The sequence below is a fragment of the Malassezia sympodialis genome, genomic scaffold, assembly GCF_000349305.1.
Source record: "Malassezia sympodialis ATCC 42132 genomic scaffold, msy_sf_9, whole genome shotgun sequence".
NCBI lineage: Eukaryota > Fungi > Basidiomycota > Malasseziomycetes > Malasseziales > Malasseziaceae > Malassezia > Malassezia sympodialis.
This window is the reverse complement of record NW_017387807.1, coordinates 307,057-332,392: the sequence shown is the minus strand read 5'-3', so window position 1 is coordinate 332,392 and position 25,336 is coordinate 307,057. Positions and strand designations below refer to the sequence as shown.

At 51.4% G+C, this 25,336-nt stretch overlaps 13 protein-coding genes across 13 annotated transcripts; 5 read left to right on the top strand and 8 right to left on the bottom strand.

The window, feature by feature from the left end:
- Positions 1-66: 66 nt before the first annotated feature.
- Positions 67-2,249, top strand: MSY001_1955 (uncharacterized protein; the record flags this gene model as incomplete). Its single annotated transcript, XM_018883785.1, has 5 exons — positions 67-720; positions 849-1,041; positions 1,529-1,600; positions 1,627-2,098; positions 2,135-2,249. 5 exons carry the CDS (start codon positions 67-69, stop codon positions 2,247-2,249), a joined length of 1,506 nt encoding a protein of 501 aa, XP_018740510.1.
- A 42-nt stretch (positions 2,250-2,291) lies between these two features.
- Positions 2,292-3,473, bottom strand: MSY001_1954 (uncharacterized protein; the record flags this gene model as incomplete). The annotated part of the gene is made up of 1 exon (XM_018883784.1): positions 2,292-3,473. The coding sequence occupies one exon, from the start codon at positions 3,471-3,473 to the stop codon at positions 2,292-2,294; it is 1,182 nt and encodes a 393-aa protein (XP_018740509.1).
- Positions 3,474-3,515: 42 nt separating this feature from the next.
- On the bottom strand, positions 3,516-5,625 carry MSY001_1953 (uncharacterized protein; the record flags this gene model as incomplete). Its single annotated transcript, XM_018883783.1, has 3 exons — positions 3,516-5,282; positions 5,309-5,457; positions 5,484-5,625. The coding sequence occupies 3 exons, from the start codon at positions 5,623-5,625 to the stop codon at positions 3,516-3,518; spliced, it is 2,058 nt and encodes a 685-aa protein (XP_018740508.1).
- Positions 5,626-5,879: 254 nt separating this feature from the next.
- MSY001_1952 (uncharacterized protein) lies at positions 5,880-7,566 on the bottom strand (the record flags this gene model as incomplete). Its single annotated transcript, XM_018883782.1, has 2 exons — positions 5,880-7,154; positions 7,180-7,566. 2 exons carry the CDS (start codon positions 7,564-7,566, stop codon positions 5,880-5,882), a joined length of 1,662 nt encoding a protein of 553 aa, XP_018740507.1.
- Positions 7,567-7,795: 229 nt separating this feature from the next.
- Positions 7,796-10,363, top strand: MSY001_1951 (uncharacterized protein; the record flags this gene model as incomplete). The annotated part of the gene is made up of 1 exon (XM_018883781.1): positions 7,796-10,363. The coding sequence occupies one exon, from the start codon at positions 7,796-7,798 to the stop codon at positions 10,361-10,363; it is 2,568 nt and encodes an 855-aa protein (XP_018740506.1).
- Positions 10,364-10,365: 2 nt separating this feature from the next.
- Positions 10,366-11,136, bottom strand: MSY001_1950 (uncharacterized protein; the record flags this gene model as incomplete). Its single annotated transcript, XM_018883780.1, has 2 exons — positions 10,366-10,761; positions 10,981-11,136. The coding sequence occupies 2 exons, from the start codon at positions 11,134-11,136 to the stop codon at positions 10,366-10,368; spliced, it is 552 nt and encodes a 183-aa protein (XP_018740505.1).
- A 1,463-nt stretch (positions 11,137-12,599) lies between these two features.
- MSY001_1949 (uncharacterized protein) lies at positions 12,600-13,709 on the top strand (the record flags this gene model as incomplete). Its single annotated transcript, XM_018883779.1, has 2 exons — positions 12,600-12,710; positions 12,744-13,709. The coding sequence occupies 2 exons, from the start codon at positions 12,600-12,602 to the stop codon at positions 13,707-13,709; spliced, it is 1,077 nt and encodes a 358-aa protein (XP_018740504.1).
- A 130-nt stretch (positions 13,710-13,839) lies between these two features.
- MSY001_1948 (uncharacterized protein) lies at positions 13,840-14,191 on the bottom strand (the record flags this gene model as incomplete). The annotated part of the gene is made up of 2 exons (XM_018883778.1): positions 13,840-14,107; positions 14,136-14,191. The coding sequence occupies 2 exons, from the start codon at positions 14,189-14,191 to the stop codon at positions 13,840-13,842; spliced, it is 324 nt and encodes a 107-aa protein (XP_018740503.1).
- A 122-nt stretch (positions 14,192-14,313) lies between these two features.
- Positions 14,314-17,311, top strand: MSY001_1947 (uncharacterized protein; the record flags this gene model as incomplete). The annotated part of the gene is made up of 2 exons (XM_018883777.1): positions 14,314-14,431; positions 14,463-17,311. The coding sequence occupies 2 exons, from the start codon at positions 14,314-14,316 to the stop codon at positions 17,309-17,311; spliced, it is 2,967 nt and encodes a 988-aa protein (XP_018740502.1).
- Positions 17,312-17,422: 111 nt separating this feature from the next.
- MSY001_1946 (uncharacterized protein) lies at positions 17,423-19,768 on the bottom strand (the record flags this gene model as incomplete). The annotated part of the gene is made up of 1 exon (XM_018883774.1): positions 17,423-19,768. The coding sequence occupies one exon, from the start codon at positions 19,766-19,768 to the stop codon at positions 17,423-17,425; it is 2,346 nt and encodes a 781-aa protein (XP_018740501.1).
- Positions 19,769-20,693: 925 nt separating this feature from the next.
- On the bottom strand, positions 20,694-22,969 carry MSY001_1945 (uncharacterized protein; the record flags this gene model as incomplete). The annotated part of the gene is made up of 6 exons (XM_018883773.1): positions 20,694-20,738; positions 20,846-20,959; positions 21,077-22,042; positions 22,148-22,172; positions 22,320-22,423; positions 22,511-22,969. 6 exons carry the CDS (start codon positions 22,967-22,969, stop codon positions 20,694-20,696), a joined length of 1,713 nt encoding a protein of 570 aa, XP_018740500.1.
- A 288-nt stretch (positions 22,970-23,257) lies between these two features.
- On the bottom strand, positions 23,258-24,169 carry MSY001_1944 (uncharacterized protein; the record flags this gene model as incomplete). The annotated part of the gene is made up of 1 exon (XM_018883772.1): positions 23,258-24,169. The coding sequence occupies one exon, from the start codon at positions 24,167-24,169 to the stop codon at positions 23,258-23,260; it is 912 nt and encodes a 303-aa protein (XP_018740499.1).
- A 263-nt stretch (positions 24,170-24,432) lies between these two features.
- Positions 24,433-25,320, top strand: MSY001_1943 (uncharacterized protein; the record flags this gene model as incomplete). The annotated part of the gene is made up of 1 exon (XM_018883771.1): positions 24,433-25,320. The coding sequence occupies one exon, from the start codon at positions 24,433-24,435 to the stop codon at positions 25,318-25,320; it is 888 nt and encodes a 295-aa protein (XP_018740498.1).
- Between the last annotated feature and the right edge of the window lie 16 nt (positions 25,321-25,336).

Here is a 25,336-nt window from a genome sequence, read left to right as displayed (position 1 = left end):
GAGAGACACGTGCGGCAGCTCCACTGGGCTGGCAGCGACGGTGCCACGCAACGGCGAGCCGCTACCATGGTCCCGCTGACTGGACCCAAGTCGCAGTGGCTTGACCAGGTTCTGTTTCTTGGTACGGGGACAAGCTCGCAAGTCCCTGCAATTCACTGTATCACGGGCGACGAAACCGAATGTGTGACGTGCCATGATGCGCTCAAGCCGGGAAGCAAGAACCGCCGCTTTTGCACGTCCCTGGTTGCCGTGGGAAGCCATCCCGACACACCGGAGAGCAAGTCCACGATTCTGATTGATTGTGGAAAGTCGTTCTATGAGTCTGCGCTGCGATACTTTCCGCGCTATGGCCTGCGGCGCATCGATGCCGTGCTGCTGACGCACGGACATGCGGATGCCATTCTCGGCTTGGACGACTTGCGCAGCTGGACCATGGGCGGGTGCATCCAGGGACATGTGGATGTCTACCTGACGTACGAATGTATGAAGACGGTCCAGCAGACTTTCCCCTACCTCATTGATCGAAGCCGTGCTACCGGCGGTGGAGACGTTGGGGCGCTTCGGTGGCATCTCATTGACTCTCACAGGCCCTTCTTTGTAGGGCCGATGCAGGTCGAGGTTACGCCATTGCCTGTGGACCATGGCTTCTACAGCGGCGGGAACCAGCCCTTTGAATGTCTGGGCTTCCGCATCGACTCAATGAGCTATATTAGTGACTGTGTACGTCGTTCATTCTTACGCAGCATTATATACCTGAGACCACACTCTCCCGGGTTAGCGGCAGTGAGTTGGTCATTCTCGACGGTCTTATGATGCATCGACACAAGAGCCACTTTTCAATACCACAGGCCATCGACTGCCTGTTGGAACTCGCACTTCGCCAGTCGAAATGCGATGCACTTCCGCCTTCATTGGCACTGCTCACGGATATCACGCACCGAGTCGAGCACGAACGCACGGAGGCGGAGCTGCAGCGCATGCTTCAGGGCATGCGCGCTTGGCTTCACGAGCAGCCAGAGGCGTCTGCACGCTGGTGGGATGGTATTTGGGACATGAGTGAAAACGAGAGCTCACGAAGACTCGCTCTCCGGAGTCCCGCGGCGGACGAAGCGCCGACGCACCCATGTGTCCCGCCCATTCATCTTGCATTCGATGGTCTCCAAGTGCTCTTTACCAAGTGCCGCGCCACGTGACGCAGCGCAGGGGCCAAGTGCCCGAGCACACAGCTTGCCTCGCATCATGTGGGTTCGTGTGGGGCTAGCCTTGGTTGTCGCCGCTATAGTACCCATCTTGTATCATTGGCATCCTAAGAAACGACGCTCTAAAACCCTCCCACCATCACAGGAGCGTGTTGTCATCCTTGGTGCCTCTTCCCTAGATGGCATCGGCGCAGCCATTGCTCGAGAATGCGTTGCTCGGGGATGCTCAAATCTTGTGCTCGTTGCGCGTCGCGAACAAGCACTCGAACAAGTGAAAGAGTCTATTGTGGCTGATCAGAGAACACCGGCTGCACGCGCCTGTGCCGAAGCCATCGAGCTCTATGTGGCCGACTGCACCAACGTCGGCGATATCCATCGCCTGCAGACCCGAATTGCTGAAGGTACGTACGTCGGCCACTGACACTAGAATTTGGCGGGATCGATACGCTGTACCTCGTGTTTGGTGCGTTGTGGACGCAGTCTCTGCTTGGTATCGCAGGCACTGACCCTACCGCCGATCGCCACGCGACGGGCCCGACCCGGGAGGGCCTACAGACAGTTTCCGATTCGGTCCGAGCGATCAACGATGCAAACATCACTGGCACGGCCCTTGTCCTATCTGCGCTCCTTCCTCGTCTCCAAACCAACTCCAAGGCCCCCTATGTGTGCATTGTTGGATCCTTAGCCAGTCTCGTGCCTGCCCCTACGCGTTCTATGTACTGTGCCACCAAGAGCGCCCAACAGATGCTGGTGCAGAGCGTGGCTGCTGAGTGTGCATCGCAGGCCAAGATCAATGGCTATGCCCATGTGCATTTTGTTGTCCTCGCGCCCTCAACGGTGCAAACCTCCTTCCGCTCACACATGGCGCTTACGCAAGGGCCACTGACTACGGCGCCCTCGTCCACAAGTTCGCTAAGGCCCAGTCATGTCGCCAGACAGGCCATATCATGCGTCGAGCAGGGCATCACGGGTGTCGTGCCGATGCCCAGCAAATACTTCTGGGTGTGGCTTCTCAGCCCTCTATTGTACGTGGATGGTTATCTAACCTAGCCCCCACCTGATCGAGCGTGGTGCGCATCGCCGTTACTCCTATTAGGCAGCAATACGTGCGCTGGCCAGCTTGTCGGCCAGCTCATCCGCCTCTGCATCCGGCTTGTCCTCCTCCTCTTCGTCGTCGTCGTCGTCGTCGTCATCAGGATCCTCCTCGCCCTCAGGATCCATCTCATCTAATTCATCCAGCACATCTGTCTTACCCCACTTTTCCAGTGCGGCGATAATCCTGTTGATGGAGGGATCCTCTTCATCAGCAAAGTTGCCGTTAATTTCCAGGAGAGAGAGCTCACTCAAGTGCAGCTCAATCGCCTCGCCGAGTTTGTGCAGTGACTTGCGGTCAAGATCACAGTACTGCACATGCAGTGCCTCGAGCTTTTTGTTATGACCATAGCTGAGAGTCTCGAACAGCAGACCACCACCCCGAGACTTGAGCAAGCAGTCAGACAGATTTAGTACACGCAGATGAGGCCAGTTCGGTAGGGCTGTCGCCACAGCATGCGACCCACGGAACGTGGCAGTGTTGTCCTGCAGGTCCAGCACCTCTAGGTCCTTGCACTGCGACAGACCCTCACAAATGGCCTTGACACCTTCCATGCGGATACCGTTTTGGTACATGCGCACTTCCTTGAGACCACCATGGGCAGCAAATGCGCGCGCCCAGTTAGGTGCCGAGCCGTTTTCCAGGCGGTTACGACCACAAATCAGACTGCGAAGCTGGCTTGCTTCGCCCTTCTCCTTGAGCTTTTGCGCAGCCTCATACAGCGCATCCGCAACGATCGTACCACCTGACACACCCAGGCCATTGTTGCTCAGCTTCAGAATGCGAATGTGGTGGTTGTTTGTGAGCAGGTTCACCATAGGTTCCGCAGAACGGCCTCCAAAGGCGTTGTCCGACAGATTGACCTCCTCGAGCTCCGGCAGGTCGACCATGGCATCACACAAGGCGCGCAGCGAATCTGGGATTTCAGTGATAAGTCGCCCAGTAAAAATATCAGCGAGGTCCGCGACCTTGAGCGTCTTTTTCGTCTTCAACACGTCAGCCAGCGCCATGCAGGCACCCACACCGAGCGTGTTGCCGCCCAAATGGATCTCAACGAGAGGCTCCATCTGTTCAATCTCAGACACATACGGGGCAATATCCTCCCGTGTATTTAGCTTGAGGTTCTTACCAACCAAGTCATATGCACCTTTCGGCCTCTTGGTCACGTCCGCACCCGTCATGATGGTGATGGTTTGCTAAGCACGTGGCAACATTGAGTGCCTCTACATACTCCACACACCTAACGGATCGCCCATCAGCGGGTCGCCCTGTTCCTGGGATGAGGCAGCTTTGCTCGAGCTGGGATTAGGAGCTTCACGCGTGTCCGTCAGGGAGAGGGTTTCTAGGTCTCTCAATTCCTCGTCTGGCTTGTATACCCAAGGATTTAAAGGTGATGCACGAATCTCCCTCGGCTCCGGTTGTGTCGGCGCCGCAGTGTCCACGGTCGGGCTCGCAGGTACGGGTCCATCAGGCGTGTCAGAGCTCGTTTTGCGTATGGCATCTTGCATTCGACTCCAGCCGTCTTGAAATAGAGCCCGCACACCACGAGCCGCCATGTGGAATGTCTCCTCTGGAATCAGCGGGTCCGTCGCTGGCGCATCCAGGGGCCTAGACTGCGCATCGCGACCAACTAAGCGGAGTCGCTCTTGAAACCGTTGGTGCTCCAAACGGTCAGCATCCAGTTTTTTATTGAGCTCTGCATCCGTTCGTTGGAAGAGAGTCGGCGTGAAGCGCACATCTTTTGGATCAGGGAAGAGGACACCGTGGTCACCTGGGCCCGCGCGCACGTCCAGCGCAGGGTTGAACCGAGGCTGAGTCCACTTGTCAGAGCATAGCAGCATATCCCATGCGCTAGGAAGCACCTGTGCGGGCGGTCTGATGCCCTCCCTAGGCGCCAGGCGGTCACACTCTGTGTTGAATAGAAACGTGCCTGTTGTGCCGGCGTACGCCAAGCGCAGGAGCTCTGCTAAGAAGGTATCAGTAAACTCAAATCGTTCAGGGAATTGGCGCAGGAGCTGCGCAACACAGTCAAGAAACTGGAAAAAGATTGGCGAGCGCTGAGAGGCAGCCCCGGCTTGGAAATGCTGCGTGAGTGACTTCGTAAATCCCCATAGTACATGAGATGCTCCCACAGGATCGGTAACACGCTCATCTTCTGGAATATTAGCGTCAAAAACCAGTTCGTGCTGAGGAGGCGTCATGTCGTGTTTGTGAGCGCCTAGGCCCAGGAGGCCCAGTCGCTCTTGAAATTGGTGGCCAAAGCTGACCCAGTCTTTTTCAATCAGTACTGCAAAGCCCTTGATCGTGCGGTAGTATGGATCCATGCAGAGCGCTGCGAGCGATGCCAACTGCGCTGTCCGGTCCCAACCGTCCGAGCAGTGGATCAGTACATGCGACGAATAGACGTGGACATGCTGCACAACTTGTTTGGTCCCTTCCAACAGTGCCGTGAGGTGCTTGAGCCACTGCGAACGATGCAGCTGCAGCTCATCAATTGGCGTGGGTGTGGCAGAATCAATAAAGGCAGGTCTCTCGTCCGCGGCACGAAGCGCCGCTTGTACCTTCCGCAGCGATTCACGCATCACATGGATATTGTCAATACCAAGATAGACCTTTTTACAGTTTTTGTAGTGTTCCATGTTTTCAGATCCGGCACCTTTGGCATGATTTGCCATCGCATTCGTAGTGGGCCGCGCATCGACAATCAGGTTACTCTGAGTCGAACCATACACCGTTGACTCCATACGGAATCCCTGATCATAGGCGTGTGATAGAAAAATTGCCTCGACAAGCCGCTCATCCTGCACGGAGCGATTCTGGGTAATGCCGACCATGGGCTGGCTCGAACGTGAGATTGTGCCTTGGTTGGCCCAGTGGAGATAAGTAAGGACCGGAATGCGACCCTTGCTGCGATGCTTCACAGCTTGGATCAGTGTCTGATCGCTAATATTGGCAGGTACCACGATAGTGGCGGGATATGTGGGTATCAACTAAAGTTAGCCGGCGCGACACATACGTCGTAGTTGGCATTCACTAACGAGAACCGCCATGCTTTCGTAGTAGAACCGACACCCTGTCGTTTAAACTCGCTGGGGGCATGATACAAATTCCACCCTGCCTGTAAAGAGGTCTTCTGATGAAACGCATAATACTGATCCAAGCGTTCTTAAGGTTAATCTCATCCGACGTACCTTTGTGAGAAGCTTGCTTCACCTGCTCCAGCACAGAAAGGGCCACAGCCTCTTCGGTAAATCCCAATGCTATGTGCTCAAACGTCTCAAGAAAGAGGGACAGGGGATACAAGGCCTCATTGGTACCACCTCGAAGGACCATGGGACGACGCACTGTATACGCAATCAGAGGTATATCCACTCGCTCACAAGTATCGCCATTCTCCAAGCAGAGATGATGGTCTGTTACCACAAGCGTGACAGAATAGCATTGCCCATCCTTCAGTATCCATACGTTAGGCACCTGGCAACGCGGGCGATCCTGCCGCCCGTCGTGCATAGATCGATGGCTGGGGGTCGCCTCCCCCGCAATCTGAAGTATGCACGTGATCTACCTAGGCTATACTAGGCGCTTGGTCATGTCTGCCAGGTCAGTGCCTTGTGGCGGTACGTACACGGCCCCTCGAGTTCATAGCCAAGACGACGGTAATAGTCGCGTGTGCCGACTCCAGAAATAACGGCGATCTTGACGCTGCCGTGCTCGTCGCGGGCAATCTGTTCAGCCTGCTCCATCAGTAGCGTGCCAAAGCCCTGGTGCTGAAACTTCGTAGGGTCGCGACTGTGCAGGGGCACAGCGCTACCATAGGTATGTAGTTCGCGCACAATGGATGTTTGTCCATCCTTGGTCAGCTCCGGGCGGTATGTGCCACTGCTAGAGCACTTGCGCAGACGCAAAAGGGCCACGAGAATGTCGTTCTCGGGGTCCTCATACGACAAAAAGCTTTCCCAGCCGCCGTTCGCCATGTAGTCACGACGCAGGAACTCAATCTCTTCAGGGCGCACTTTGGTATGGATTTCGTGAATACCAACCTCGCGATAACGCACATCGCGACACGTCACGCCAAAGTCACGCATGCGCTCTAGGGCCATCTCGCGCAAGTTGCCATTCTCGACGCCACTGGATACAAGCGGCATAGGAATATCGCGCTGGACACGATAGACTCGTGTCCATGGCGGCACAAGCGCCAGGATACGTGCAATCACGTCGACCAAAAACGATGGCGTGTAGTTTTTATACCGCCCCGTCCGCCATAACTCGTATAGACCCGTTCCACGGATAACGAGGGTCGGATAAAGCTTTAAACCATCAGAGCGGAAAGCCGGGTTCTCGAAATACTCCTTAAATTGTTCCATATCCCGCTCTACACCCACATTGGGCAGGTCTGGCATCATGTGCGCCACCACTTTGTACCCAGCATCCTTGGCCAGATGAAACGTCTCACACACCGCCTTGACTGTATGCCCGCGATTCGTGTCACGAGCTACATCCTCGTAAACGCTTTGCACGCCGATCTCAAGTCGGGTGCATCCGTATCGGAGCATTTGAGACAGGTGCGGCCGCAGACAATAGTCAGGACGTGTCTCGATCGTAATACCAATGCATTTAGTTTGAGAGCGCTCCGAGAACCGCACAGCCTCATCAACATCAAGTCCAGTATGTCCACTCAGCGCATTGTGAAGCTGTGCAATGAACTCATTGCGATATGACTCTGATAAACTCATGAATGTGCCACCCATGATAATATACTCAACCTTATCGACACTGTGCCCCAGCTCGCGCAGCTGCTGCACACGCCCTCGACTTTGCTCATAGGGATCGTAGCGAGCACGAATGGCACGCATTGATGTAGGCTGTATCAGAATGAAAGCGACATACCTCGTAGCCGGTATAGGACTGTGTGCTGTACTCAAAGTCGGAATCCGGCCCTCCAGGGCAGTACACACAAATGTTGCCCGTGAGTGCGATGTGAGGGCAGCGATGGGGCTTGCACATAACAGCGACCACGGCAATACCGCTAGCACTTCGAATCGGCTTTGCTCGAAGGGCTGGAACAAGCACCTTTTTGTATTGGTCTGGCACCGCAGCAATGATATCCGTCAGACGAGGCACACCCCCGTAGCCATGTTTCTTGCATGTAGCTCCACGGATCGCATTCAAAGAAACTGGACGCGACTCCTCGTGTGCCTGAACAAGCTGTGCAGCAATATCTGCACACACACGCAGGAGGCATTCAGCCGACGTTGAGGTCGACCCACCGGCCATATCGTGTTCGAAAAGTCGGAGGCCCTCAATTTTTGGTGTCTATTTGTCAGCAGTGGCGTCGATCGTGCACGACCACACACTTGCGCCGCCGACGATGTGGTGGCTGAGGCCATGGCTATGGCTAGGTCTACTCTACCTAGGCGTACAGTGTGTGTATGCGGATAGTTCTGAGAAATCAACGCAGACGGAGAACTTAATCGATGTTCTCAATTATCACCCTGAGCTCAGCATGTTCACACACCTGCTACAGCGTACCCGGTTGCTCCCCACGCTGAACCGCATTCAAGAGCTGGATGAAGAAGAAACGGGCATTACTATATTTGCTCCGACCAACAAAGCATTTAATGCCATGCTCTCCGGAGACATGGGCGACCCCCTGGCCGACAATGTTCAGGCCGTGCTGCGGCAGCGTCTACTCTATCATGTGCTCAATTACACGCTGCCGACCGAGGGCCCCGCACTGGAGTTGTATGAGACACTACATCTACCTTCTCGTAAGCGCTTATTTGAGCCAACCCGACCTGGCCGGATTCCTCAAAAGCCCCAACGGCCGCCCGAGCCTGGCGCGGAAGACCATGGAGGCTTACTGGGCAATCATGGACAATACATGCGGATCCAGCGCGATGCTACTGGTCAAGTGACCCGTGTTGGTGTGAATGCGCGTGGACAGGGCGGGGCGCGTTGTATTTCTCGCGATGCACGCTCGCGCCATGGTATTTTGTATGTTATCGACCAAGTCTTGGATGTGCCACCGCCCCTGGATATATTTTTGAAGAGTCATGCCAATACGACTGCGTTCCGCCATATTACCAATGACACAATGCATAAGCTGGCTACAATTCCGCAATTGACTATGTTCCTCCCGGTGGATGCTGCATGGCAATCATTACAGCCCCTGGAGAAAGCGTACCTATTCAGTGACTGGCCCCAGGCCATAGACGACTGGGTGCGTATTTTTGGCTGGCATGCATCCAATGCAGGTCTAGGTCATGATATGGTTGGGTATGCCTCGCTGTTGCGTGCTGCGCAGCCCACTCGTGTGACTTCAATTCTGGGAGGCGAGGTCAATATCACAGTATCGTCGCAGGGTCAGCTGCAGTTTGGCAGGGCACGCATCGTGGATGAAGATATTTTGACAGAAAATGGCGTCGTTCATCTTGTGGATGGGTTACACCTGCCATTTGGCGACCTGGGTATGACTATGGAAAAGTGCTTACTAGCCCTCAATGCAACCTTTTATGTTTCACTCATGAAGCGGGCAGGTCTTGAGCACTATATTAACCAGGATCCTCATGAACCACAACGTATCGATGCTCCCAAAGGCCCATTCACCTTCATCGTACCCTCCAACGACGCTTTGAAGCACTGGCTGCATTCTTACGCAGCGACCAACCCTTCTATACCCAGTGATCCTGGCAATGACATATCCCGCCTTCGTGAAATGCTTTTGTATCATATATTACCCGGAGAGCATCATGAATTTGCACCCTATGGAATGTTATCTACGGAGTTTTATCCCTCGAAATTGCAGGGCCAACCACAGCGTATTCATGTATCTACCACCGAAGATCGTATATCTATCGGGTCTTCCAAGGTTCTTAAAGGTCCACTTCGCGCAGCTAACGCCACACTCTACTTTGTTAATGATGTCGCTCACATCCCCCTTGATCCTGTCGCTACCGCAACGCAATCGTCATTGACCATGTTTGTGCGCGCCCTGGTCCAGTCGCAAAAGGAAGACAGAGTGCGAAAGGCGCCCATAATGACCTATTTAGTGCCTCATGATGCAGGATTTGAGGCTATGGGCCTTGTGGCAAAATATCTTTTGCATACGCATTCTCGTGATTTAGATCAAGTGTTGACCTACCACGCCTTGCCGGGACTTTGGTACTCAGATCAGCTTTCGTCAGACTGGACTACGATACCCACTTGGGAGGGCTCTTTGCAATCCATGCGACTGGATTCGCGTGAGCTCCTTGTTCGCAGCAATACGTCGGAGAGGCTCACAGTCACTCAACCGGATATTCTAACAGATACAGGAGTCATTCACGTTGTACCTCGTCTTCGTGTACCGCCATCGGTACCGATAACGCTGTTCAAGCTTGCTCAAATATCGTCGGCTCAACGCATGATGCAGCTCATTGACGACGCGGGGTTCCAATGGCTATGGAACAAAACATATGATATCCAAGCCAAGAGTCCTTGTGGGCGCCAAAAGGTGGTGCTACTTCTCCCTAGTGATGATGCTTTTCTCCAAATTAACATCACTGAGTATTATCGCAGTCCCGAGCTACTTCGGGCACTTGTGGCCCAACACATTCTTCTTGTGAACGACTGTGATGAAGCGCACGAAAAGCGTTTCGATCTTCCTCTGTCCTTGGAGGACGAAGCACAACACCCCACCCTTCTCGATAAAAGCGTAGGAGGTACAAGCCGGTTCGGGGCCTTGGCGCTACGGTATATGGGACGGTCACGAGGCTCCTCTATTGGATATATGATTGGTATCAAGAACGCCCAAAGTGTACGCAACCACCACCACGCTGCTCGGATCACGAACTTCGGACGCGTATCTCAGCCTATTGCCTCACAAGGTGTGATGCCCGGGGGCATTCTAACGCTTGATACCATCCTGGAGCCCTACTCTCCTGGCTGGCTACACCGCTGGGACCGAGTCTGGCAAGTAATTCTACTGTTCTTGGTATTGTACAGTTTATACGAAGTCTATCTGTATGCTCGCATTCGTTATGAGGGCTATACAAGACTGCAAGCAGGCACATTGGAAGGTGAAGAAGAGTAAGATTACTGTAACTCAAAGGTATGAGACACCTTCGCCGGCATATGGTACAAAGCTAGTTTTTGGAAAGGTTCCGAACTCTCGTGGAAATAATAGCCGCGAAGTTGTATAGGCTTTGCCAGGTTTTCCATGTCTTGTTTTGCACAAACTGGGTCTTCCGACATAGGAGCAGTTCTCCCTCCCGGAGTCGAGATTACCTCGCTCTCCAACATGGGATCAAGGGAAAGGTAGATATAGTAAAATCCGGCAAAGCTGGCACCGGTAATGTGACTCACATGGTGGTCGGGTACAAGAAATCGCTCTTTCCAGCGCATAAAGACATAAGGGTATGCCTTAAAGTCGAAGGGTCGTCGAAGACTCCCTAGCTCATTGTACAATGCGTCAAAATTAGGGAACAAGGTCTGTATTAGACAAAAAACGCACCCAGTGTTTCAAGTCATCATGAGTGGTTGCATCCCACTTGTCCGTAGCAAACTTATAATGAGGACCGATGATCTCGCCATCAAAATAGGTTGTAATCTCCGGATATTCGCTTGTTAGTCCACATATTTTTAGAAAGCCGCCCATCGTAGAAGCTTCAAGATCCACATTCTTCAATTAGAACCACATAAAGCACATACCGTGAACTCGATTCGTACATCGTACGTATGCTGACGATTGCTTTGGGTACCGCAAAATAGGGCACCCGGTCGAAGGCAGCCAAGCGTTGCGGGTTTATAATGCGTCAAGGGGCTATCATACGGCAAGTCTGGTCTTTGTGCTTCGATATGGTACATATGCTCGTCTAGTGATGACGAGATTTTAGATAGAGGACAGACTCTTTGTGCTATCGTCGACGGCATCAGAGCTTCTGCAGAAAATCTCCCGCACGTGGAGGTGCAGCGTAGCCATCTGCTGACCACCATAACGTCTATTCATGAAGGGTAGCATCTATTATCTGCTCAATCTATAAGAGTCATCTCACGCCTATACACTCCTGAATACAATCTCTATAGGTTAGAATGTCTCACAGAAATGCGATCTCGGTGCTAGTACTCAGAGAGAATAGGCAATAAAAGTTGTCCTCGGTTCCCCTAGGGGATCGGATCAGGTCTGTGAATGCTTCTCATCCTTGTAGCACCGAGACGACATAGGGCTAACGTACCTGCAATACTCATGGGGTTTTATTTGTTGCTGCTACAAAGAAAACATGGTTGACGCATAGCCAACGTTCTTCGGCCTTGTATCACGTGAGCAACACAGCTGTGTGCCTTGTCGGCAGTGCGTTTATGGTACCCCGCCGCCTGCTGGTGCGTTCCCCATGTCAACCTATTTTGATACACTTCGGACGGTGCGTGGTGTTTCTGTCTATTTTCTTACTCTCAGACCTATCAAGACGTACCAATCACTGAACAAGGCATTTCCACGTCAGAGTTCATTGAAGCTACTGAGGGTGTCGTCAAGCTGTTCGACCTGCTTGGCAGCACAGCCTTCGCTGTCGTTCAGAATGATATGAACGGTAATATTAAGGTATGATACGGTCATTTAACACTAGAAAATTCGCGACCGACTCTTGGCGACGGGCCCTGACCTTTCGGGTACCTTGCAGCTCCTTGTCAAGAATGAAGGTCAGCCTGGTGACAAAAAGCGCACAGCTACAGAAGGTTTACTATGGCTTCTTCGGTATGTATAGTGTACACATTAATCGGAAGCGGTCTTGACTTCACAGCGCAGGCTCTGGGACATTCTATCCAAAACCCATCTGAGGAACTAAGTATTAGTTTTACGAATGCCTACGAAAAAACACTTCGGAAATACCACAGCATTGTGGTCCGGCCTATCTTTACTGTACGAATATCATATGCTAACCAAAAGCTTGCTATGAAAGCATGCCCCTATCGCAAAGACTTTTACGCAAAGCTCGGGCCATCAGAAGAGAGCGTCCGCGCGCCCTTGCAAGATTGGCTTGCTGCACTGGAAAATATCGTGGCCATAATGCAGAGGTTCTTCGAGTATGTATGCCCGTGTCACATCTAATCACACAGGGAGGGGCAGTATGCAAAGGGATTTTAGACGTCCATCAGCAATCACTTAGCTAAAGTGAATACCCAATGGACCAATTAAGATTAGCCAAGTAGTGACCTACGCATTGATCTGTGCACTCATGACCGGACACGTGCCTTCGGAACAGGTCGAGTGAGGGCCACAGGCCGGGTGCCGGCCCGGGCGTAGCAGTGTACTTTCGCCAACTTCATCCAATATGGGTATTCTCGACATTGTTCCTGCTGGTGTTGTTTCGGGCAAGGATGTCTACAAGGTGTTCGACTACGCTCGTGAGAACCACTTTGCCATCCCTGCTTTCAACGTGACTGTATGTTCTTTCAGCGCAACAGCTAACTTTTAGACTTCGTCCGTGGCCAACGCCGCTCTTGAAGCCGCTCGTGACTCGAAGTCGCCTGTCATCCTGCAGTTGTCGCAGGGTGGCGCTGCCTACTTCGCTGGTAAGGGTCTTGCCAACGACAAGCAGCAGGCTTCGATCGCTGGTGCCACCGCCGCTGCGCACTACATTCGCTCGGTTGCTCCCAGCTACGGCGTTCCCGTCATTTTGCACTCGGACCACTGTGCCAAGAAGCTGCTTCCTTGGTTCGATGGTATGCTTGCGGCTGATGAAGAGCACTTTGCGAAGACTGGCGAACCTCTTTTCAGCTCGCACATGCTCGACCTGTCGGAGGAGCCCAAGGAAGAGAACATTAAGATTTGCGTTGAGTACCTGAAGCGCATGGCCAAGATTGGCATCTGGCTTGAGATGGAGATCGGTATCACCGGTGGTGAGGAGGATGGTGTCAACAATGAGCACGTCCACAACTCGGCTCTATACACGCAGCCTGAGGACATTTGGGACATCTACAAGGCGTTCAGCGAGATCACCCCCAACTTCAGCATTGCTGCTGCTTTCGGCAATGTCCACGGTGTGTACAAGCCCGGCAATGTGGTGCTGCGCCCTGAGCTCCTGAAGATGCACCAGGACTATGTGCGCGACCAGCTCAAGACTAACAAGGAAAACCCTGTTTTCCTGGTCTTCCACGGTGGCTCGGGCTCGGAGAAGCAGGAGATCTATACTGCTGTGGACAATGGTGTCATTAAGATGAACGTTGACACTGACACTCAGTTCGCCTATCTTGAGGGTATCCGTGACTTTATTCTCAACAAGAAGGACTACCTGATGACCCAGGTTGGCAACCCCGAGGGCCCTGACAAGCCGAACAAGAAGCAGTACGATCCTCGCGTTTGGGTTCGTGAGGGCGAGAAAACTATGTCGAAGCGTTGCCAAATTGCCTTTGACGACCTCAAGTCTTCGAACAAGCTTTGAATGTGCTTGGCTTCTAACATACACAATTAGAATTCCTTATAGCTTATTAGGGAGCAAATAGTATGCAATTGTCATACTCTATAGATCAAGAGGTATACAGACGTGGGATGTTAGTAGTGTACATCCATATTTAAAAGCCGCGGGGGTTGACGCGCAATGTTTTGCGCGTCCACTTGGGAACTTTGTGGACACTTTTCCGGAAATTTACACCAGTTGGCGAAAAAATGGTATACTTGTCGCGCGAATGCATGTCATTCTCTTTAGGAAGCTTGAGATCGCGTTCCAAAGCGGAGCATGTCACACCGCTGGCGCGGACAGTCTCAATTACCATATCAACGTCTCGCAAACGCTGACGGACACGCGCCTTGCGAGGTGATGACAGGCGCCAAGGGTTTTTCCTATATCATAAATTTTACAAGTACATACCATAATAGGCCTCCTAGGGCCGCGCTGGAGGGACGGAAGGCACCCAGGAAAGACATGGCACGAGTAAAAGAGACGTCGGAGCCGATGGATCACTTTGTCTTCACGTGACTGACGTTACACGTGGAGCTGTCGTGGAACCTTAAGCCACGTACTCTCTAGCCATCTACTCTCCGGCGACATGGAGCGTGCGTGGACGTCCTCTGTGGAAGGCGCTCTGGGCCATTTCCAGGTGCAACGTTCCCAGGGTCTCTCTGATAAGCAAGTTGCCGATGCACAAATTCGCTATGGCTCAAATGGTTCGTGCGTCGCGGAATCGCTAATATACAGAGTTGAAGGAAGAAGATTCGGTTCCGCTGTGGCGTCTGGTTTTACAGCAGTTCCAAGATCAGCTCGTCGTTATCCTTCTTGCATCGGCTATGGTTTCCTTAGTTCTTGCACTTGTGGAAAATGAAGGGAGTTTGCTGAACGCACTTGTGGAACCCAGCGTTATTTTCCTGATTTTGATTGCTAATGCGACTGTCGGCGTTCTTCAGGAACGGAATGCCGACCAGTCTATTCAAGCACTTCGTGCTTACTCTCCAGATATTGCTATTGTGCTTCGTAATGGTGACGTTTCTAGCATAAATGCTAAGGAGCTTGTTCCCGGTGATATTGTGATCCTTTCAACAGGTGACCGCATCCCTGCTGACTGTCGGGTTCTCGAGCTTAGATCGTCATCATTGCAGGTTGATCAAGCAATTCTTACTGGAGAATCAGAAAGCGTCTATAAATCAGCGACTGTGGTTCAAGATGACAAGGCCGTTAAGCAAGACATGGTGAATATTCTTTTTGCTGGCACTACGCTGGTAAGTGGTTCATGTGTTGCCCTAGTATGTCAAATTGGTGAGAACACCGCTATTGGTGGCATTCACGCCGAAATTGGACAGCAAGATGAGTCGAAGACGCCGTTGCAAGAGAAGTTGGACGAGTTTGGTGATCTCCTTGCCAAGGCTATCATGGTTATCTGCATCCTTGTTTGGGTTGTAAACATCCGTCATTTTAATGATCCATCACACCATGGTTGGGTGCGTGGCGCCATCTACTATTTTAAGATCGCTGTTGCCCTCGCTGTTGCTGCCATCCCTGAGGGTCTTGCCGCTGTGATTACAGCCTGTCTGGCCCTTGGAACCCAAAAAATGGCCCGCAAAAATGCCATCGTTCGTCACTTGCCAAGCGTTGAAACACTTGGATCTACAAGTGTGATTTGCTCGGACAAGACTGGAACCCTTACCACAAATGAAATGAGTGTTGCACATGTTTTGTTGGCTGGTTCTGAGATCGAATACACGGTTACTGGAACCACTTTCAGCCCAGAAGGCAAGCTCTATTCAAACAATCAAGTGGTGTCAAATTTAAACCAGCCTGGTAGTGCTATGCAAGCTCTGGTTGAGACTTGCGCGATATGCAATGATGCAAAAATTACTGTGGATTCGAATGGTCGCTATAAAGCATTGGGTCAAGCCACGGAGGCTGCCCTCCAAGTACTAGTGGAGAAGATTGGACATCATGACGCTGCCCAACAGGCACGCCTGGATTGCCTACAGCCTGCGCTGAGGGCCAACGCTGTTTGCAACCTGTACAATGAAGCCTTGCCACGCGTATCGACTCTTGACTTTACCCGCGACCGCAAAATGATGTCGACGTTCGTATGCCATGCACAAGACACTGGCCGCTTACTAGTGAAAGGTGCTCCTGAGTCAGTCTTGAGCCGTTCGTCGCATATTTATGTCAATGAGAAGACGCGCGTACCGCTCAGTGACACAGTTCGTGCGAAATTGGAGACAAAATTGCAGGCTTTTGGTCGTAAAGGTTTCCGCACCCTGGCTGTTGCTGTTCGCGATGGAGCAACACTGCCTAATCCGTTACATGTGCTGGATCCGAAGCAATACTCGGAATACGAGAAAGATCTGTCTCTGGTGGGATTAATTGCTATGCATGATCCCCCTCGTCCTGAAGTTCAAGATGCTATTCAGGCATGCATTGGCGCTGGTGTTCGTGTTATTGTGATTACTGGTGATAACCAGTATACAGCCGAGTCGATTTGTCGTGAAATTGGACTATTCGGACCGAATGAAGATGTGACTGATAAATCGTTTACAGGTCGCGACTTTGATGAGATGAGTTTGGACGAGAAGAAAGCCATGTGTCGGCGTGTTGTACTACTTTCGCGCGTAGAACCAGCGCACAAGAGTCAAATTGTTGACCTTTTACAGGGTCAAAACGAAGTGGTTGCGATGACCGGTGACGGTGTTAACGATGCACCGGCTTTGAAGCGTGCGTCTATCGGTGTTGCTATGGGTACAGGTACCGATGTAGCCAAATTGGCTGCCGACATGGTACTTGCAGATGATAATTTTGCAACTATTGTCACGGCCATTGAGCAAGGCCGCAGTATTTTCAACAACACGGCATCTTTTATCCGTTACTTGATTTCCTCAAACATTGGTGAAGTTGTAAGCATCTTCTTGACAGTGATACTGGGAATGCCTGAAGCCCTCATTCCTGTACAACTGCTTTGGGTAAATCTTGTAACTGATGGGCTTCCGGCTACAGCTTTGGGCTTCAACCCTCCTGATTGTGCTGTCATGCGACTTCCACCCCGGAAACGTGACGAGCCATTGATAACTCAATGGATGTTTGTGCGATATCTTTTGATTGGTGTTTACGTGGGTGTTGCTACAATTCTTGGTTATGCATGGTGGTTTGTTGCGTACGAGAATGGACCTCAAATCTCGGTGTATCAGTTAACTCATTTCCATCGCTGTGCGCGTGAATTTAGTCACGTTGGATGTGACATGTTTACAGGCGATGCAGCGCGCCATGGTTCTACTATGAGCCTAAGTATTCTGGTGACGATCGAAATGCTGAATGCTTTGAACGCTCTTTCTGAGGTTGACAGTCTGTTGACGCACTCGCCGCTAAAGAATTTGTGGCTCATCGGTGCTATTGTCCTGTCCATGGCTCTACACATGATGATTTTGTATGTGCCATACTTCCAGGATATTTTCTCTATTGCCCCGCTGAATCTGACGGAATGGCTTGCTGTGCTTTTATTCTCGCTCCCTGTTTTGGCTTTGGAAGAAATTTGCAAGTTCTTAAGCCGACGAGCAATTACACACGCCAAAAAGATCAAGTAGGTTTCATAGGAAAGCAGAAAATCCTTGTCATGATATTACTATAACCCTGTATAATAGTACAATGTGTGAAATGTATATGCACGTCTCTCTTGTATGAGATTTCATCGAAATCTACGACGGCGGGTTTGGGCTCAATTGTGGCAACGTGGCACTCATATCGCTCGGCATATTCGACATAGGTGTCCCTTGGCCAGGATGCTCACTTAATGAAAAAGCTTGTGGACGTTGGGGCATTAGAAGCATCAGCGAAGATGCCTGCTGCTGTTGCCTCCTCTCAATGGAATTCCACAATTGTAGCACGGCGGACGGCTCATGTTCATGCATCACGTGGGGTGTCGTCGACATCCTGGAATCATTGGAAGCAGAGATTGTCACGGGTGCAGTCGGTGAAGTATGCACACCTGCAGAGTTCGGTATCGACGGAGCCACACTTTGGGATGAGGTATTGTTAACAAACACAGCTGTTTGTGGCCCCGATGCCGAACCAGAAAATGCTGGACCTGCTGTGGGAGCAGGCTGACCCCCTAGGAGTGACGGGTCGAAATGGAATGGTCTGTGAACCTTGTCCATATAAAGTGGGGGTGTAAATGGGAAAGGAATGGAAGAAAGTACATCAGGTGCATGCGATGGTTCAACGACTTCATGCTTTTGCATTTCAGGATGTGTGCCATTCATTTCCATCGCGAGCACCGGCGCCTGAGCAGGCTGAGATGCATACACACCTGCAGTGTGTTGCGTTGGCGGTGCTTCAGATGTTTTCGAAGGAGACTCCCCGATAGATTGAGTCTCCACTTTAGACGGAAGAACCTGGAGAAAGAAAGAATGCTCGAGACGATGAAGCTGCCCAAACTGGACGTAAAGCGCCGTGACGCTCACTTCACCGCTTTCCGAGGGATTACAAGGAATGCCCGCAAGAACTTTCTCGTCCTCCTCCCAATGCAGCCATTGCGGCATTGTATTGGCCGAATACACGACTTTAATGTTGCCGTTGGATCCTTGAGGATCCCATATGCGCAGATTCCAAGACCACCGTTCTCCAACATATGCGACTTTACTTGTAGCAGCGGTGATTTTAGGGGTGAAGGCGAAAAATTCCCAACCGCCACCCGGTAATCGACGTGCTTCCACATTCCAAATATGGTTTCCCTTCGACTTGGCTTTTTTCCCGTCTTCATTGAATCGAGAGATGTACGCATGAGTCCATAAGTAGGGTTTAATCCTTCGCATTGAAGCATCATCTTCGCTGAGACCATGTCGCTGAAGTTCAGTTTGAAAAGCCTTCGTAAAAGCCTGGATGCGGAATTTGAAAGGGCGAAAATCAGGCGATTCGTCCAAACGTGCCATTTTTTTGGGCATAAGAGTTTGATGGATAAGCTCTCCACGTTCGTCTTTTGCCTCAAGATTTGAACACAGTGAATTTAAATAGTCATGGAAAACCTTATCATAGATGACACGGAGTTCGGGCGAAAGTTCACTAGTACCTCCAGCCGATCGATCCATCATCGTAAGGTTTTCCCAACCATCATCTGTAGAATCCAATAAGTTGGAATTGGAAGTGTCAAAAGCATCATTGTTAGTTAACGGGGTGGAATTCAAAACTTGACTATTATTTTCAATTTGCCATGCATCCGACGATGGTTGGTCCAAGGCGAGATTGAGAGCCATAGAAGATGCTGGAAGTAAATTGGCTTTTGACGGTCCTTCATTGACTGGCCCTAGCACATTCATTGGTTTTGCTGTAGGAGCCCCACTAGTCGGGGTAGCCGGCTGTGACACCGCTGATGCAACCATTGGGGCCTGTTCAGGGACAGTTGGCATAATATTCTCCGGTTGCGTCGAAGCCAACACGGGTTGGGTGTTGGCAGTATCAGAGAAAGGAAACGACGAAGGCTGTGTTGCAGTTTGTCCTTGACATGAGGCAGGATTAAGCTGGAAATCAAACTGGCTTGATTGAAACGTCGGCGAAAGTAGAGATGAAACCGTCCATTTCTTTTCAATATGCGACAAGTGGTGAGCAAGCTCTGACAGATCCGAGCGAGACCGAGCACGTGTAGACATGGACTGACTGCGAAGTGCTTTCATTGGTACTTCGGAGGCCTCATTTGCAATAATCCTTCGCTTTCGAGGCTCATAGCCATCTGCAGCTGTCGAGAATAATGAGGCGTTAAATAACTGTTTCTCGTGCTCGGGAGATAAACTTTGAGATGTTATAGATGCTCCACTGGAGGCGCCGGGCTGACTCTGGTGATTGGCAGCATAATTCATGCTCATAATGCCAATGTCACCAATGCGTCTGATCATCTTTTTCAATGATTCGACCTTGTCACTAGATTTATCATATTGACCCCCATGGAAATGGACGCTAGCATCTGCAGCAACACGGGCCATTTCGTCAACAATAGACCCAATTTCGGGCAATGCACTAGATGGATCAGTTAATGCGTTACCTCCAAACATATTTTGGAGGGATGAAGGTTCGACAGTGGTGAGTTCGTGATTAACGGGTGCAAGTACATCTGTGTGGGGTAAATTTAAGCGTGTCGTTTGATGCAAATCCATCGCTGGGAAATGACGAGCTGTATGATCTGGTGATCTTATGATAGACGCTGCATTGGCGCCTGGACTCACGTTAATGGCTGTAGTCATACCCAAACCAACAGTCAAATCGCTTTGAGGAAGGCTAGGAGGAATAGGTGCGGCATTCACCGATATTCCATTTGTTGGGATCTGGGGGTTCAAACTCATATACGTCTGTCTGTTGTTATTTTGCTCAAAGTGCGTCGAGTTCGAAAGCAAACCAGTGCTTCCTACATGCAATTTTTTCCCCGGCTCTTCAACTGGCAGTGCGGGGTTGTGCCATTCATTGGATGGGTACGTGACAGGATTCATCGTACCCATCTGATTGGTATTATTTATTTGAGCCATACGCAGCGGATGAAAGACCCGCTAAGATGTGTATAAGCTTACGCTCAATATCTTGTAGCGGTAACGTATGAACCCCGACCTATACTCGACGGCGTCTTCCAACGAGCGTCTCAAGCTGTTTACTAATGAAGACTAGTTCCGCCTTTCAACGAAATTGGAAATGTGTTGACTAAATACTATTCACAAATTGGACAATGGGTGGTGGATCTAAGCGTGACATATTCGCAAATCTGCAAGGTCCAAGTCCATTCATTGTGCAACCTTATTTCAAAGAGCAAGTTTCTAGCCTTTGTTGAGAACAGTGAACTAATCAAAGATTGTCTCATTGTTTCACTTATTTTCTGAATGACCAATCGCAACGCGATCAGTCGATTTCATCTTTAAAGGTGATGTGCTAGTCGCAAACGTGAATGACGATTTGGTTCGTAGCGCACGGGGCACACTGGCGGAGCCTCGATTAATCCGAGAGGTCACTTCGCGAGTCGGAGTAGAAGGAGCCGTACTGGAGGTGGAATTTAATTGCGACGCATTAGGATCCCGGTCGCTCTTCATCCCTGAACGATCATCATATGAATCGATTGCTTCATGACAGGCCACATGCGTTGAAACATTACTGTTATCAGCTTTGCTTTGGTCTTTATCAAAGGCGAGCTCGACATCACCAACAGTCTCATCTCCTAGTGCCAGAGAAGTATCGGCCACGGAATCCACAGGACCACGAACCTGAACCACAGGAACTGAAGGACAATAAGGTTGAGTTGGAACTGTCCTTACAGGTGTAGTTGATATAGATGTACTTGGTGAGGGGCCTAGTTCAATGCCCAAGCCAGCAGGAGACACGGCACTGGTGGCAAAGGGTGACGTATGACGGGCCGTTGCGCTTCGTATAGCGCTATTAATAAAGTCAAGAGATCGCTTGTGTTGAGTGGTTCGTATCGCGACAGGCTGTACCATCTCAGGAGACAACATAGATGAGTTCTGCTTTTCTTTGGGACTGCGCATGGCATCCAACGCCCGCAGTCGTTCAATCATCTGATGCTGGTCAAGCAAAGAATCACCCGAATGTCTAAGAAGTCCGACAGCATTCATATAAGTGCGACGAGGTGGCGGGGGATCTAGTGAGACATAGTTGATCACTTGCAATGGCAAATCCACTTCCACCAGGGTCGAAGCATCGGCACCCACTCCAATACGGAGCATGTATTGAACTTCCACATGCCGACTTCGCTCGATTGAGATAATATTATCGGGAAGCTGAAAGGAGTGCGCAAAATAAACAGGTATGCCTGATGGGGCACCAGTCCACCAGTGGTGCGTATTGCCGGCCGTAAGCGTTTCATCAACGATAATTGAGCTAGACGAGTTCAGATCTAGTGGTGAAGCGGGTATCACGCTGCGCATATGATATAAATTCTCGACACGGACAAGTGCGATACGCAGCATATTAAGCATGTTTTCTCCATTGTTCAGCACACTAACATCGAAGTACACGCGCTGACCAGCCACCCAAGTCTCACGGTGTAGAGAAGCCGCCAACTGAATGCCTCGGGCATTCGCTTCGGCAGAGTTGGAACGGGCAACAATCGGTTGTGATGCACTTGCAAGCGCAGACGTGGGGTTCAAATAAGGATACAGTTGTAGCTTTTGGAAACAATGGGCCACACCACCCTGCTTCTCGCCAAATGCCTTGACCCGGACAGAAGCAATGATGATGTAGCCGACTTCTGCCGAATTGCTCTGATAGCTTCCCTTTGCCCCCTTATCCATTGGCACCTGTAAGGAGAATGGTAGAACATGTTCACCAGCCTGTCCAAGACAATAGCCATCATTGTCAGGCAACGAAGCAAAGCAAGGCAACAAATTTTGGCCCAGATTCTCAGGATGGGATACGGCTGGCGAACCATGAAGTACGTACGGTTCCGACGGTCCATCATTACTGCGATCCCCGTCAATAACCGACATGTGACGGTAAAATATGTGTCGGATGTCCTCATCAGGGAGGGTTTCAAAACCGATTAACCGCACCCGAGGTTGGGCAAGAAGCATTGCAGTGGAAGGGTCGGTGTGATCAGGTAGTACCAACCTAATGTATCCATGAAGTGTACTTCTTTCAACACAAAGATCATTCTCCAAAAAAATATCGATGTTGACGCGCTCATCACGCTCTGGAGGAAGCATCGGTGTGGTCTGGGGTTTCGCAGGAAGGTCATGAATGTTCAATTCATTCATAGATTTCAGTGGCGGCGTTAATGACTCAGGAAAATGATTACCCACATGCAGATAGGGTGTCGAGGAAGGCGTAGGGATAGGGACTTGTGCCATAGGTACTGCCATATTGATAGGAGCTGGATTCGTAACATGCAGTGATTGAGGCGAGGTCGAAGTATCACTAGGCGTTTCAACCCGGAGACGCGCAGGTACAGGCTGAACGTCCTGCATAACCGACCAATCCACAATAGGTTTTGCCGGCAGAGGATGTTTCATCGTATACACGGGCGATGTCTGCAAGCCAGCATTAGCAATTGATTGGTTTTCGCGCAAAGGCATCGAAGGAATTTGCAAGTGGGCATGAGCCTTGTTCGTGCTGTCCCCTTTGCCATGGTGACTTCGACCACGCACATGTGCGCGGCGGCGTGATGACTTGAGAGTGATGCCTTTGGGGACTACATTCTCTGTGTCTTTCGATACAGAAGCATCCAAGGGCGGATCAAAGTCGATACCTAGTCCGGACATCATGAAGGTCCACGCACACTAGCGGGCGAAGGAGGCCACGCGTTAGTAGCTGGGTGTGTTGATCTGGGCGAAAGCAACAAGCGATTCGGCCATGACCTGTGTTGGTCAGCGCAGCTGAAACAAGCGCTGTTTGGTCCAGACCAACAATGTAAATTCTATTGGCTGCGAGCTACCTCCACATAATGCGACGTTCGGCCTCACCGTATCGACCCATCCGCGTCTATATCGAGCTATTATGTAATAGAGAGAAAAGCTGCACGAGCCAGTCCTCATGGCTACTCAACCGCATTACAAGTGCGGCTTAGCCGCCACCGTGTCACTCTTCTTGGGGGCCGAGATGTACGAGCCTTTGGCATCGCGCTTGTCGCAGCGGGCGATGCCATCTTCGTCGCGGTAGACACCGAGTTCAATGAGTTTGGCGAATGCCTTGGCAAAGTCCTGGAAGAACAGGTCCCTGTCAGCAGCGTACTTCTCAACCCAGGGACGGAACTTGTCGTCCTGGATGAGGGCGTAGTCAGTGGGAAGCATCATGAGCGGCTCGTCATCCTCATCCATACCAGGCGCGCGAGCAGAGTACTGGAAGTTGCCGTCCCACTTGCGGGGCTCCCACTTCAGATCTAGAAGTAGCTTGAAGTAGGTGTTAGCAAAGCGAGTGGGGTTGACAACCCAAGGGCCATCGAAACCAGAGTTGTGCTTGTGGCAACGACCCAGGTTGTGAGCACCAGAAAGAGCCACAATCTCCTGGTCGTTGAATCCCATACGATAGAAGATGTGACGGAGGTGGTCATTGCCCTGCGCACCATCGGGCAGGCGGCCACGCGGAGGAATGTATTTGGTGTTAGCAAAGTCCGTGCGGCCCGGCTTCCACTCGATGTCAGGACCGCCCATACCCTTGATAGCAACGACGCCGGCGAGAGTCCAGAGGTCGGCGTAGGTGATCCAGGGATGCTTTTTCTTGATAGGCTCAAGGAAAGTACGAGCATTCTGGAGACCATAGTTGGCAGGGTCACCACCCTCCTCCTCGTAGCGCATGCCGGCACCGTTGGAGCCGCCAGTGTCATCCTCCTTGCTGTAGGTACCAGAAGAATGCCAAGCTAGACGAACAAGAACAGGACCAATCGATCCATCATCGTAGTCCTTGTTCTTCAAGATAGCAATAATGTCGTTGCGCACAGCGTCAAAGTCACCGAACTGAGACATTGGGACGTATGGAGACAAAGAAGTGTGTCGCCGGTATGGGGCTTAAAATGAGCCGGGTCAGAGAGCGAATCATATTGGCTTCGTTAGACAAGCGCTTGTATCATTCTTCGGCCGAACTACGACACGCTGGCGCTGCACGTGAAGAGCCCGTGCGCCCGGAGCAGTGGCAGCAAGATGCCAGCCTCCCGTGGATGCTTTCACGCCAACTGCTACTGCGTCGTCTACAACAGACAGGTTCGATTCTGGCTTCCTCCCGACATATCATGACTAGTGCTCAGGACATCCAGACCCGTGTTATTGGTGCCCCTAACACTCTCGATTACCGTGTCTACCTCGAGTCGAAGTCGACCGGTCAGCCTCTTTCGGCCTTCCACGATGTGCCGCTGTACGCTGATGAGGCGAACGGCATTCTGAACTTTATCGTTGAGATTCCCCGCTGGACCAATGCCAAGGTGGAGATCAGCAAGGAGGATGCCTTTAACCCCTTCAAGCAGGATACCAAAAAGGGTAAGTTGCGTTTCGTGCGCAACTCGTTCCCTCACAAGGGTTACATCTGGAACTACGGTGCCTTCCCTCAGACCTGGGAGGACCCCTCGTTCACGCACCCTGACACCAAGGCTAATGGTGACAATGACCCCCTTGACGTCGTCGAAATTGGTGAGCAAGTTGGCTACACCGGCCAGATCAAACAGGTCAAGGTTCTCGGTGTCATGGCCCTTCTTGACGAAGGTGAGACTGATTGGAAGGTGATTGTGATCGACGTCAATGATCCTATTGCTCCCAAGCTCAACGACATCGAGGATGTCGAGAAGCACCTTCCTGGCCTGATTCGCGCCACCAACGAATGGTTCCGCATTTACAAGATCCCTGACGGCAAGCCCGAAAACCAGTTCGCTTTTTCGGGTGAGGCCAAGAACAAGAGTTACGCGACTGAGGTCATCCATGAGTGCCACGAGGCTTGGCGCCGTCTGATCGCTGGCCAGGCCAACGCCGGTGACATCAAGCTCGAGAACTCGACGGTGCAGGGAAGCAAGGCTCAGGTTGGTCCTAACGACGCGGTTGTGGCCTCGATCCCGACTGCCAACCCTCAGCCCCCGGCGCCCATCGATCCGAGCATTGACAAGTGGTTCTTTATCAGCTCGTCGAACTAAATAGTATAAAAGCAAC